This window comes from Crocodylus siamensis, chromosome 4 (genome assembly GCF_052110815.1).
Source record: "Crocodylus siamensis isolate JL-2025a chromosome 4, ASM5211081v1, whole genome shotgun sequence".
NCBI classification, from domain to species: Eukaryota; Metazoa; Chordata; order Crocodylia; family Crocodylidae; genus Crocodylus; species Crocodylus siamensis.
In genome coordinates this window covers 192,072,033-192,084,119 of record NC_143398.1, presented here as the reverse complement: position 1 = coordinate 192,084,119, position 12,087 = coordinate 192,072,033, and the positions used below count along the sequence as shown (strand labels likewise).

Genomic DNA, 12,087 nt, shown 5'->3' with positions numbered 1-12,087 from the left:
TGGGCATACTAGAGGGGAGGGACAAGCTGCAATCAGATCTGGACAGGTTACAGAGGTGGGCAGATGAGACTAGGATGGGTTTCAATACTGACAAGTGCAAGGTGCTACACCTGGGGAGGAAGAACCAGCAGCATACCTGCAGGCTGGGGAACTCCCCTCTCACCAGCACAGAGGCAGAAAAGGATCTTGGAGTCATTATTGACTCAAAGATGAATATGGGCTGCCAATGTGGGGACTCAGTCAGAAAGGCTAACCACACCTTGTCATGCATCCCCAGATGCATCACAAGCGGGTCCAAGGAGATGATCCTATTCCTCTATGCGACTTTGGTCAGGCCCCAGTTGGAGTACTACATCCAGTTTTGGGCGCCACACTTCAGGAGGGTTGTGGACAACATGGAGAGGGTCCTGAGGAGGGCCACCCACATGATCAGGGGTCAGCAAGGCAGGCCATACAAGGAGAGGCTATGGGATCTGAACCTGTTCAGCCTCCACAAGAGAAGGTTGAAGCCTTCTGTAAACTGGCCAAGGGAGACCAGCAGGCAATGGGAGAGTCCTTGTTCCCCTGAGCTCTACCAGGAGTAACAAGGAACAACGGCCATAAGCTGACAGAGAGCAGATTCAGGCTAGATATCAGGAAGCACTACTTCGCTCTCAGGGCGGCTGGGATCTGCAACCAGCTTCAAAGTGGTCTTCACTCCTACCCTGGGGGTCTTTAAAAGAAGGCTAGATAGATACCTTGTCAGGGTCATCTGACCCCAGCATTCATTCCTGCCTGTGGCAGGGGGTCAGACTTGATGATCTGCTCAGGTCCCTTCCAACCCTACTAACTATGAAACTATGAAACTATGAAGCTTGACTGGGGATCACAAAAGTATAGATGTGATACCTTAAGGCCATACAAATTTCCTCTTGTAGAGCATGGCTTATGTTTTCCAAGTATTTCCGTAATAGTATGACAGAAAAATATTTCACACAATCAGGTTTATTTCTAAATTAGAATATATTGCAGATGTTCTTCATTTTTTGCAATATTAACATTGTTCTCTTTATTTCAGGGGCCCCCCGGTCCTCCTGGAACTCCAGGATTCACAGGCTCCCCAGGTTTTAAGGTATCTATTCAAACTTATTTTAATATTTAATAAATATAATATTGAATATTATTTTAATATAACTACCTAAGATGTGTTGGTATGTTTTTTACTACATGGCTCTCACTGTCTGACTACTGTTACATCAATTTGACTCAATCTGATAGTTGGTGTGTTCTGTACATGGGAGGCGGTAAATCCTGCTACATTTCCCTGAGCCTTCCCATTGAAGGAAGCTCATATAAATGAATGGAGCAGGATTTTGCCCATTGTTTAAAAACTCTCTCATTTCTGCCTGTATTTTGGATATTTAATGATGGTTTTAAGGACTAGGCTGTCATGTATTTTATGTTGTGTGTAGGACAACTTCTCTGTTTCTTTCAGCAGATGCCATTACTAATTATTCTGTTTTTAAGATCTGATAGTTATCCACATTTAGATACACTCATAGTGTAAATAATAAAATCTTCCAATTAGTATTCTGGTTATTTATTTTGTGTCCCTCTCATGTGAAGCTAAGCCCATCACATCACAACCCGCTCTATATTAAGGAAGAATACACATCCTCGTTAATTAGCAAGGAGCCAGGGGAGGGGCACTCCGAAGTGCTTTGGGTTAGAGTACAAGGCAGTCGAGGGGAAAGGGACTTAATGGTGGGAGTCTACTACAGACCTCCCAACCAGGGTGAAGAGCTTGACCAGGAATTCTTGGGTCAGCTCACAGAGGTAGTGAAGGCTAAGGATGTGGTTGTCATGGGGGACCTGAATTTCCCGGACATCTGCTGGGAAGAGCAGTCAGCCAGGTCTGAACGCTCCTGCAGGTTCTTGGCCAGAGTGCAGGACCTCCATCTAACCCAGGAGGTGCACAGCCCCACCAGGGGGGACGCCTTGTTGGACCTAGTGCTGACCACGGGTGATGACCTGGTGAGGGGGCTGCGAGTACTCGACCACCTGGGCGACAGCGATCATCGCCTGCTGGAATTCACCATCCAGCGCAAGGTGGCAAAGGCATGCAGTAAGGCAGCGGCCCTAGATTTTAGGAAGGCAGAGTTCAATGAACTAAGGAGGATAGTTGGAGAAGCGCTGAGGTCCCGGGGGGAGGGGAGCCAGGTGTCCAAGGAGAGTGGTCGCTCCTTAAGGAGACGATCCTCCAAGCCCAAAGAAAGGTAATCCCAACGAGGATCAAAGGGAGCAGGAGAGCACACAAGCCTCTGTGGCTCACCAAAAGCATCTGGGAATGTCTCCTTGCTAAAAAGGAGGCTTATACCCAGTGGAAAGAAGGGGTCATCACCAGGGAGGACTATTCTGTAGTTGCTCGGGGATGTAGGGGGGCAGTTAGGAAGGCCAAAGCAGAGATGGAACTGGGACTAGCTTCCCAGATTAAGGACAATAAGAAGTCTTTTTTTAAATACATAGGGGGTAAAAAGAAGGTCCCGGGTAATGTGGTGCCCTTGCAGGACGCCATGGGAAACTTGGTTGTCACACCAGATGGCAAAGCTAACATGTTTAATGATTTCTTTTCCTCCGTCTTCCTAAGTAGGGACCAGAACAGCCACCTCCCTGCTGGGCCCCCCTCGGGCCCCGGGGGAGGCACACTTGGACCACGGGTTAACGAGGATTTAGTTAGGGAGCTTCTGGAGGGGTTGGACGTATTCAAGTCAGCTGGCCCGGATGATCTCCACCCTAGAGTTCTAAAGGAACTGGCCGGGGTCATTGCAAGTCCCCTGGCACAACTTTATGAGCACTCATGGTGCTCTGGTGAGGTACTGGAGGACTGGAAGAGGGCCAACGTGGTCCCCATCTTCAAAAAAGGCAGGAAGGGGGACCCGGGAACCTATAGGCCGGTTAGTCTCACCTCGATCCTAGGCAAGCTGTTCGAGAAAATTATGCTGGCACACATCCAGGAGGGGCCAGCAGGAGACTGCATGCTTAGGGGCAACCAACATGGGTTCATCAGTGGAAGGTCCTGTCAGACCAACCTGGTGGCCTTTTACGATCAGATCACCAGATCATTAGACACAGGGGTAGCAGTGGATATAATCTTCCTGGACTTCCGGAAGGCTTTTGACACTGTCTCTCACCCTGTTCTCATTAAGAAACTGGGGGGGCTGTGGTGTAGACACCCACACAGTCAAATGGGTCACCAACTGGCTGGAGGGCCGCACCCAGAGGGTGGTAGTAGATGGGTCCTTCTCAACCTGAAAGGACGTGGGCAGTGGGTTCCGCAGGGCTCGGTCCTCGGGCCCGCACTGTTCAACATCTTCATCAGCGATTTGGATGAGGGGGTAAAAAGCACCCTGTTCAAATTTGCTGATGACACTAAGATGTGGGGGGACGTGGGTACATTGGAAGGATGCAACAGGCTACAATCAGACCTCGACAGGTTACAAGGGTGGGCGGACGAGAATAGGATGGGTTTCAACACAGACAAATGCAAGGTGATGCACCTCAGGAGGAACAACTGGCACTATACCTACAGGTTGGGGAACTCCCCTCTTGTCAGAACGGAGGCGGAAAGGGATCTGGGGGTCATCACTAACTCCAAGATAAACATGGGCCGGCAGTGTGGGGATGCAGTCAGGAAGGCCAACCGCACCTTGGCATGATCTCGAGCAGGTCCAAGGAGGTGATCCTCCCCCTCTATGCTGCACTGGTCAGGCTGCAGCTGGAGTACTGTGTCCAATTCTGGGCGCCGCACTTCAAGAGGGATGTCGACAGCATGGAGAGGGTCCAGAGGAGGGCCACTCGCATGATCAGGGGACAGCAGGGCAGGCCCTACGAGGACAGGCTGCAGGACCTGAACCTGTTCAGCCTCCAAAAGAGAAGGCTGAGGGGGGATCTTGTGGCCTGTTATAAACTAGTCAGGGGGGATCAGCAGGCATTGGGGAAGTCCCTGTTTCCCCGAGCACTGCCAGGAGTGACCAGGAATAACGGTCACAAGCTGCCAGAGGGTAGATTTAGGTTAGATATCAGGAGGTGCTACTTCAGAGTCAGGGCGGCTAGGGTCTGGAACCAGCTTCCAAGAGAAGTGGTGCAGGCTCCTACCCTGGGGGTGTTTAAGAGGAGGTTAGATGAACATCTTGCTGGGGTCATTTGACCCCAGTATTCTTTCCTGCCATGGCAGGGGGTCGGACTAGATGATCTGCTCAGGTCCCTTCCGACCCTACAAACTATGAAACTATGAAACCCTGTTAACAGTTCCTTGTAATATCCTTTTTCTGTTCTGAAACCACTATTTATCCCTCCTTTTCTGGACTGGCTCTGCTTCTCCATGTTAAATATACAAATAATATATTCCTTTTCCTATTTCTTGTCTTAAGTAACAAGGGTTAAATCACAGCATTGTTCTTCTGCGGAATATGAGATGGAGCTATGACAACCTGGTAGTGGAACGCTCAGAAGGCAGGGTAGATTTACACCTTACAGACTAACTAAATAAGAGAGGAATATAGCATAAGCTTTTCTGAGCCCAAGCTCATTTCATCAGCTGCTGTGAAATGACATGCACAGAGCAGTGCAATTTTCAAGTATTCTGCCTATACAGCAAAAAGCGGATATAATGCCCCATGGTGTATTATGGAGTATGTGCTCACCTGTGTTCTTCAGGCCTGTAACACATTTTACCAGTTTCTCTATCCAGCAATATCTCCAAAGCCTGCCATGCCAGCCACTTGGCCTTTTGCACTTGGGAGTTATAAGTGTCAGTGTTTTGCCATGATTGAGCAACAATTTATGTAGGGAGAAACAGGTATAGAGATGAATATATTCTGTTAAGGATAGCCCTTGGAACAATACTAGATTACATTCAATTTATGCTTACATTGTCTTTCTCATAGGGTGAGCCTGGTCCTGCTGGTCCCGCAGGGTCAACTGGTCCCCCTGGAGCAAGAGGAGAACCTGGTCCCCAAGGTCATATTGGAGCAGTCGGTCCTCCTGTAAGTAAAAATATCTCAAATGGGCTTGGAAATACTGTGTACACTCATGTCTGCAAAGGGCTATGCATTCCTTTTGATAGAAAGATAATCATTTCTTATTCTTTCCAGGGCCTTGCTGGAAGACCTGGAAGCCCAGGTCCTAAAGGTGAAGTAGTAAGTATTCTACCACATTTTCATTATTTGCTGTTTTTGGTGGAGTTTCAGTTTTGATTCAGGAGCCACAGTTTGCTCATGTAAGATTCCTTCCTTCCCATCCAGGGCCCTTCTGGTATTCCTGGTGCTCCTGGATTAAGCGGAGCTCGTGGTCCTCCTGGCCCCCCAGGTACTAATGGAATTCCTGGAGCAAAAGGCCCACCGGTAAGTCTCCGATATGCATTGTACAAGTGTACATGACAGGAAGACATGGCATAGGCTATTCTATTACCATTTAAAATACCTTTGAGTATGTCCCATTTTTTGAGATATTAGAATTTATTATGCCATTTTTTTGCCCTAGCATATTATAATTATTTACCCAAGCATAATAAAACTAAAATGTTGATAATAGTATCATATTTCAATACAAGGAAGGCAAAATCTGCCATTTTATGATCACAAGTATTGAAATACATATATATGTCTGGTTTGAGGCATCTGTGTCTGGACAGTAACTTGAATCCACTCCTAGCTATTCTGCAATAACGTAAGAACATAATAAGTGCCATACTACATCAGACCAATGGTCCATCTAGCTCAGTGTCCTGTCTGTGACAGTGGCAAAAGTGGATGTTATAGAGCAAGCACATTGAACTGATACATCTACAATTTCTGTCCCCTATTCAGTACCCTCCTGGCATCCACCATTATTGGTTTCAAGATGCCAGAAGAAACAGTTCCAACCATTCTATAAAAGACAGTAAAAAACAGTAGACAGAAACAGCATGGAAGCAAGCTGTCCGTTTAAAAAGCTGAAAGTTATTATTGTTGCAACCTTACTACAATATTCTGGTGTTATGTAGCATTTTTTTCTGTTTAGGGTGAACCTGGTAAGCATGGTGGAAAAGGAGAGCCAGGCCCAAGAGGCGAGCGTGTAAGTGATTTTTCTAAAAACTTTTCTAAAGTTTTAGTACTTCATCATATTTTCTAGCCTTCATGTTAACAAGCCAAATCTTGTTATCTTAAACCCTGACCAAACTTCCACTGAACACAATGGGAGTTTTGCTTCCATTAATTATACTTTCACTTGTTCTTGTTTTGATACTAGGGTGAAAATGGTTCTCCAGGATCTCAGGGTCCCCCTGGTGAAGAAGGCAAAAGAGGCACTAATGGAGAGCCAGGGGCAAATGGTTTACCTGGTACACCAGGAGAAAGGGTAAGCTCCTACAGATCACTATGCTAAGTAGATAAATCCTGTGAAAAATAGGATTAGGCATATACCAAAACTTTGGATTCAGACTCCCCATTTTAGAGGGAAATTTGAGTCTAGACCCATACTGAATCAGACTTCCATTAGTGAATACCCCAAACACTGGAAAATATCTAGCCATGATATAGTCCCAAATGAGACATGGACTGCACAGTTTGGGTCAACATTAATTTGAAATGAATTTAAATAACAATTTATTGTCAGTTAGATACTGATCTTGGAAATAGTGATGTTCCTACCCAAGACACTGAACAAAGAACAGTAGAAAACAGGAAAATATAGTATGACATGTAATAAAGAATGCAAATAGAACCTTAATCTACCTACAACTTGTAGAAGATGACTTTCTGTAGAGTAAATGGAAGTCTAGTAGATAACAAAGACTCTAAAATGAATATGACAAAGTTTGAATCCTATAAAGTTGGGTCAATTAAACCATACACAGGATCATTAGCTAATTATTCTGCCACCAGTTATTTAGCCATTATAGTCTAGTGTTTTTAATAGCAAGGGTGTGTAAATTATTTTTTAAATTATTCAAGCAAAAGCAAGAGTGATAACTTTGTAGTCATTTTAATTTCCTATACCTAAGTAAAACAAATCGAACAAATATTGATTCTGTTTATGTTTGCTAGCCTGGTAATTGAATTTAGTATGTGAGCAAATTGTAAGAAAACGATGGAGATGGACAGTAAAAAAATAATAATAAACATAAAAATAAAAAGGATATTGCAAGCATGAGTTGGCTCCAAAAGAAAAATATACTTTAAAAAGCAGAAAATACAAGTTAATGTCATTAAAACCAATGTGGCTGCGGGCCTTATTTCAAGGAAGTGGAAGTATTTTAAGTAACTTTTTCTGGTTTACTCTTTCTGTTTAAAAATTTTAATATTTTAAATATAAAATATCAAATGCAATGTCCATGGAAATCAATTGAATTACTCCCATTGACTTCACTGGGCAGTGGATTAAACTCAAATTGCACAGTATAAACAGGGTGGGGAAGCTACCTGGAGTCTTTACAACAATAGTGACATATCATTTCCATTAATCTCTTTTACTAAATCTTTTTTTTGGAGCATAAGTAAATGCTGCTGGGTGAGAAACATAGTAATTTGTTTTTATAAAGTTTTTAAAAATATGGAGCCACTTGGTTTAAAGGAAATCTACACTTATTTCTTCAACAACCCATAATTTTGTACTGTTGCTATTAACCTGGGTTGATGTTATGCATTATGAGCAACATTAAAACATCTGCATTCTTTTCTGGTAGGGTTCCCCAGGTTTCCGTGGCCTACCCGGTAGTAATGGACTTCCAGGTGAAAAGGTACATATGTTCTTTTCATATAGTGCCAATTGTATTTTGTACAATCCATGATGATTATTATGATGATGACAAGAGTTTAAATTATTTTTTTTTACGTACTGTAGTTCCATAATATATTTTTCCAAATCAATTAAGGGTCCCCCTGGTGAACGTGGTGGTCCAGGATTTCCAGGCTCACCAGGACCTCAAGGAGACCGTGGACAAGATGGTAACCCAGGTCCTCCAGGACTTAGAGTAAGATCAGTTCTTTATGTCTAGAGTTAAGATAAGCTGTACTTTATTAGAAATTGGTGTGATGGTTTTGCAACCAAATTTGAAATGCCAGTAATAATTACTTTTTGTGAATACCGCTAACTGTGACTATGTATTTTTTGTCTTTAAAAATCAATTGCATGTGCCTCTGGATTTCCATGTTACATTTAAGAATGCGAGAAACAAGGATTTTTTTGGGGGGGGGGTGATATCTTTTATTGAACCTACTTCATGGCTGGAATAAATTTAGACAAGCTTTTGGATGAAAGATACTTGTAGAAACCCCTTAAACAAGGTCATTTTTAATAAACTTTCTAATTCAGCTTTTCAAGCCAAAGAAAATTAAGTAACAGAGGCTGCTAACGAATGTTAAATAAAAAGCCCTGTGCTTTACCAGAAGAAGCAACACATTAGTTTGACCCAACTCTACAGCATCTGCATAAATTTGGGAGCTTCGGCAGAGCTTTTGGCACTTGTATCTAACAGCTGATTGAATCAGCTATTAAATAAAAGTACCAAAAAAGCCCCACTAAAACACCCAAATACAGACGTTAGGTGAACTGGGTCCAACTAACTCAATGCCTCTTTTGCGCATCTGCTGGCCTCAGCATGGGAATACACTGAGTTTAAAGTGTTGTCTGTTTGGTTTTTAGCAGCTGTAAGCAGCCAGAAAAAATTGCATAAAGATTAAAAATTGTTGTTCGGGTAACCCTAAATTGTATAGTGTTTGCCCACCACCAGTCTTAATTTCATAGAATCATAGAACCAGAAGGGACATGTAAGATCATCAGGTCTGGTCCCCTGCCATGGACACGAAGTTATTGGGCTCAGACGAGCTCAACAAAGTGCCTGTACACCTAATCTTGAACAACTCTAAGGAGAACTCTCTGCTGGGAGTGTGTTCCAGATTCTGGTGACCCTTACAGAGAAAAAGCTCTTTCTTATATCTTGCCTGAATTTACCCTCCTTTAGCTTATTCCCATAGGTCCTCATCCTCCCCTGAGGTGCCTTCCTAAAGAGTTGCTCCTCTAGATCTCAATGCTCACTCCTGACATACTTGTAGGCAGTTATCAAGTCACCTAGAGATAATTTCAGTTAACTCTTAAATGATTTTAATATATTTTCAATTACTCCAAATAAATGGAATTGATTATCTTTCTCTTCACTGCACAATCTGTGCACAGGGAGTGCCTGTAACTAAGTATTGCATGCCTAGACGAGCAGTAGGCTCCAAAGCAGTTACCAGCTCCTTCCAAATAAACATGTTCTTGGCTGCCATGGTTCCCCTGATTTACCTTTGGGAGGACAGGGTGCTATATCTTGTGTTGTTTGGGTTTCTGAAAGTCTTATGAAGAGTTTAGATTATGGATTTGCATATAATGGTTTGGATAGGGATGATCCAGCCTCAGGCAGGGGTTGAAGTAGATGAGCTCCAGGGCTAGGGACAAAAATGACACATAAACTAATATTAGTGATTGGAAACTGATTCCAAACTGTAGCACAACAGAAGTTCAGTGCACATAAACCACTTTCAAAATGACCAAAACCAGTTTAAGATCAGCCTGGGTAGAAGTACCATCAGATGTAACTGATTTAAGTTAAATCAGTTTATTGAACTTCCCCTCCAGATTTAAGTTATCTCACAATCCCCCAGCATTTCAGGATGTTTCATACCACCCCCGCAACCCCTGTCACTCCAAGCAGGGTGGGCAGTCTAACCTTGGCCCAAGTTTTCTGCTCCACCAAGCAGAGATGCGTGCTCTAGCAGCCCCCAACTTCTGGCCTGGGCCACTGCAGACACATGGCTGCATTTCCAGAATCAAAAGTGAATGTCTGTTCACTTGCCTATTGGTTCTATATACACAGCTTAGACTAGCCTGCAGAAACTGAACTGATTCAGCCTTGGGCTTTTTGACTGTCTGTACTTAGCTCAGCGGTCCCTTCCAGCCCTGCTTCTCTACAATTTCTATGATTTCTATACTTGGTCAGTGACTGATTAACTAGCATTAATATGGCCCCTTCACAGAGCATTCCTTCAGTTTATGTTGGAAGTTTACATAGAGTTAAATCCATAGAATTCAGGAGACTCCAAAGTGCTCAGGATATGTCATGTTTCATAGGATTTGTTTCTATATGAATTACCCTGGCAGAATTTTCTTTATAGTCTAGTTATAGTCTTTCTAATTTTATATAAAATGTATTATTTATGCATTTTTCCTGTTATAAAGCCTTTAGTATTTGCAACTCAGTAAAAATGTGTTGTTTGGCAGGCTTTAATAAGCCATTCAGAGAAACTGTAAGGCATTAGATATATAAAGCAGTAATATTCAATATATTATATTGAGAATTGCTTTTTATAGATGACAGCTATTTCTGAGTTCAGAAGTCAGCAGACATATTTTTTGCACAGACTTTTTGGGCAGAAAGAAAGTTTTTATTGAAATGAATGGTATCAACTTAATGCATATAGTTAACAAGAAAAAAATTACAGCTTTGTAGATTAAAAAAATGAAGTTGAAGGCTAAAGTTACTTACAGGACTTAATGAAAATGGTTATATTGCTTTTATTATCTACAAATACTTCTCCCTCCCCCTCAAAAGTGTGAAATAATAGAATTTTAGAGTGTGTGTATATGTGAATTCAACCCATCAATACTAGGAGTGAAAATTTGTCTTGGCTACTAATATATATAAAATTTGCTTTGGATACCTATATATAGATACACATACCTATATATAGATATCCAAAGCAAATTGTTATTCCTGGTATTGATGGGCTAAATTCCTATTAAATGAGTTATTGATCCGTTTGTCCCACCCTAGAATTTTTTTTTTTTTTTAATTGGGCCTGAATTTGACTTATGAAACCGGCCATTTAACCCAGCAGAAAGGAAAGATTTCTCCACAGAATGTAATTTAACATTATTATTTTTAAGTAAAAATGGACATATTCTTTTCTTCTAATCCAGGGTTTGACTGGAAGTCCAGGAAGCCCAGGAGCTGATGGCAAACAAGGACCTCCAGTATGTACATTGCACAAATCTTATGCAAGTGTGTTCTGTGAACTTGACACCCCACATATATACCAGATTCATTAGCCATGTTATGCCATGTTATACACAGTAGTGCTCACCCATTTGGCCCTTTGGGCCAAATGAGTGGCAGAGGATGGTCCATGGACTGGTTTGAGCTCTGCACACCAGGATCAGGCCCTGGGGCCTGGCAGCACCAACCCCCTGCCCCATGCACCAGGATCTGGCCCTGGAGGCACAAGCACCACTCCCTCATGCTGAGATTGATCCCAGGGCTTTGGCACCACCCCTCCTATCTGCACACAGGGATTGGGTCCATGGAGCCTGGTACTGCCCCTTCACAGTCCCACACTCTGGAACCCAGTGCTGCCCCTGTATGCCAGTATTGGGCTCAGAAGCCTGGCATTGCCCCTGCCTAGCCCTGCAAACTGGGATCAGGTGCCCAGTTAAGTATGCAGGGCTCCCTATGTGTCTAGAAATTTGGCAGCAAGGGAGTGGTGCTACTGTGCCCCCACTATCAAAGGTCCAGACCCATAGGGAGCCCCGCAGACCAGATGACATAACATTGTGGCCTGGGCACTGAGCAATGAGGATCCCTCCATAAGTATATCGTTTTATATGCTTTTCACTGTAAAGCAGTGTCAAAAACTTATTGCTTATAATAACATTATAATAAACACAGATTACTTTTCCATTCCATTCCATTTCCCATTTGTTGCAATTCAAATAAGTAATAAAAGTAAGCTTAAAATGAAAAATTTACTTGTGTTTTAAGTCAGTCATTGACTTTTCACACTTCACTGTTATTGTTGTTATCATCAAATCTCCCCATGCTTTGACGTCTTTTGTTTTATTAGGGTCATCAGGGTGAATCTGGTCGAGTTGGTCCTCCAGGCCAACCAGGTTCACGAGGTCAACCAGGTGTGATGGGTTTCCCAGGTCCTAAGGGTGGTGAGGTAAGTGTGATTTTTTTTACTTAAAAAAACATAAACTTAATGAGCCTAAGTGTAGCTCTATAGATTTCAGCGATGTGACATTGATTTAATT

The 12,087-nt window shown here is 42.9% G+C and overlaps 1 protein-coding gene across 1 annotated transcript in view; it reads left to right on the top strand.

Annotated features, from left to right (window-relative positions):
• The window catches only part of COL3A1 (collagen type III alpha 1 chain), a 79,814-nt gene that overhangs the window by 45,425 nt on the left and 22,302 nt on the right, over positions 1–12,087 (top strand). Inside the window, exons 15-24 of the mRNA XM_090045266.1 lie at positions 1,058–1,111; positions 4,926–5,024; positions 5,133–5,177; positions 5,283–5,381; positions 6,040–6,093; positions 6,268–6,375; positions 7,703–7,756; positions 7,892–7,990; positions 10,978–11,031; positions 11,898–11,996. Coding sequence (XP_089901392.1) covers positions 1,058–1,111; positions 4,926–5,024; positions 5,133–5,177; positions 5,283–5,381; positions 6,040–6,093; positions 6,268–6,375; positions 7,703–7,756; positions 7,892–7,990; positions 10,978–11,031; positions 11,898–11,996 — 765 coding nt within the window. The remainder of the gene's footprint in view (positions 1–1,057; positions 1,112–4,925; positions 5,025–5,132; positions 5,178–5,282; positions 5,382–6,039; positions 6,094–6,267; positions 6,376–7,702; positions 7,757–7,891; positions 7,991–10,977; positions 11,032–11,897; positions 11,997–12,087) is intronic.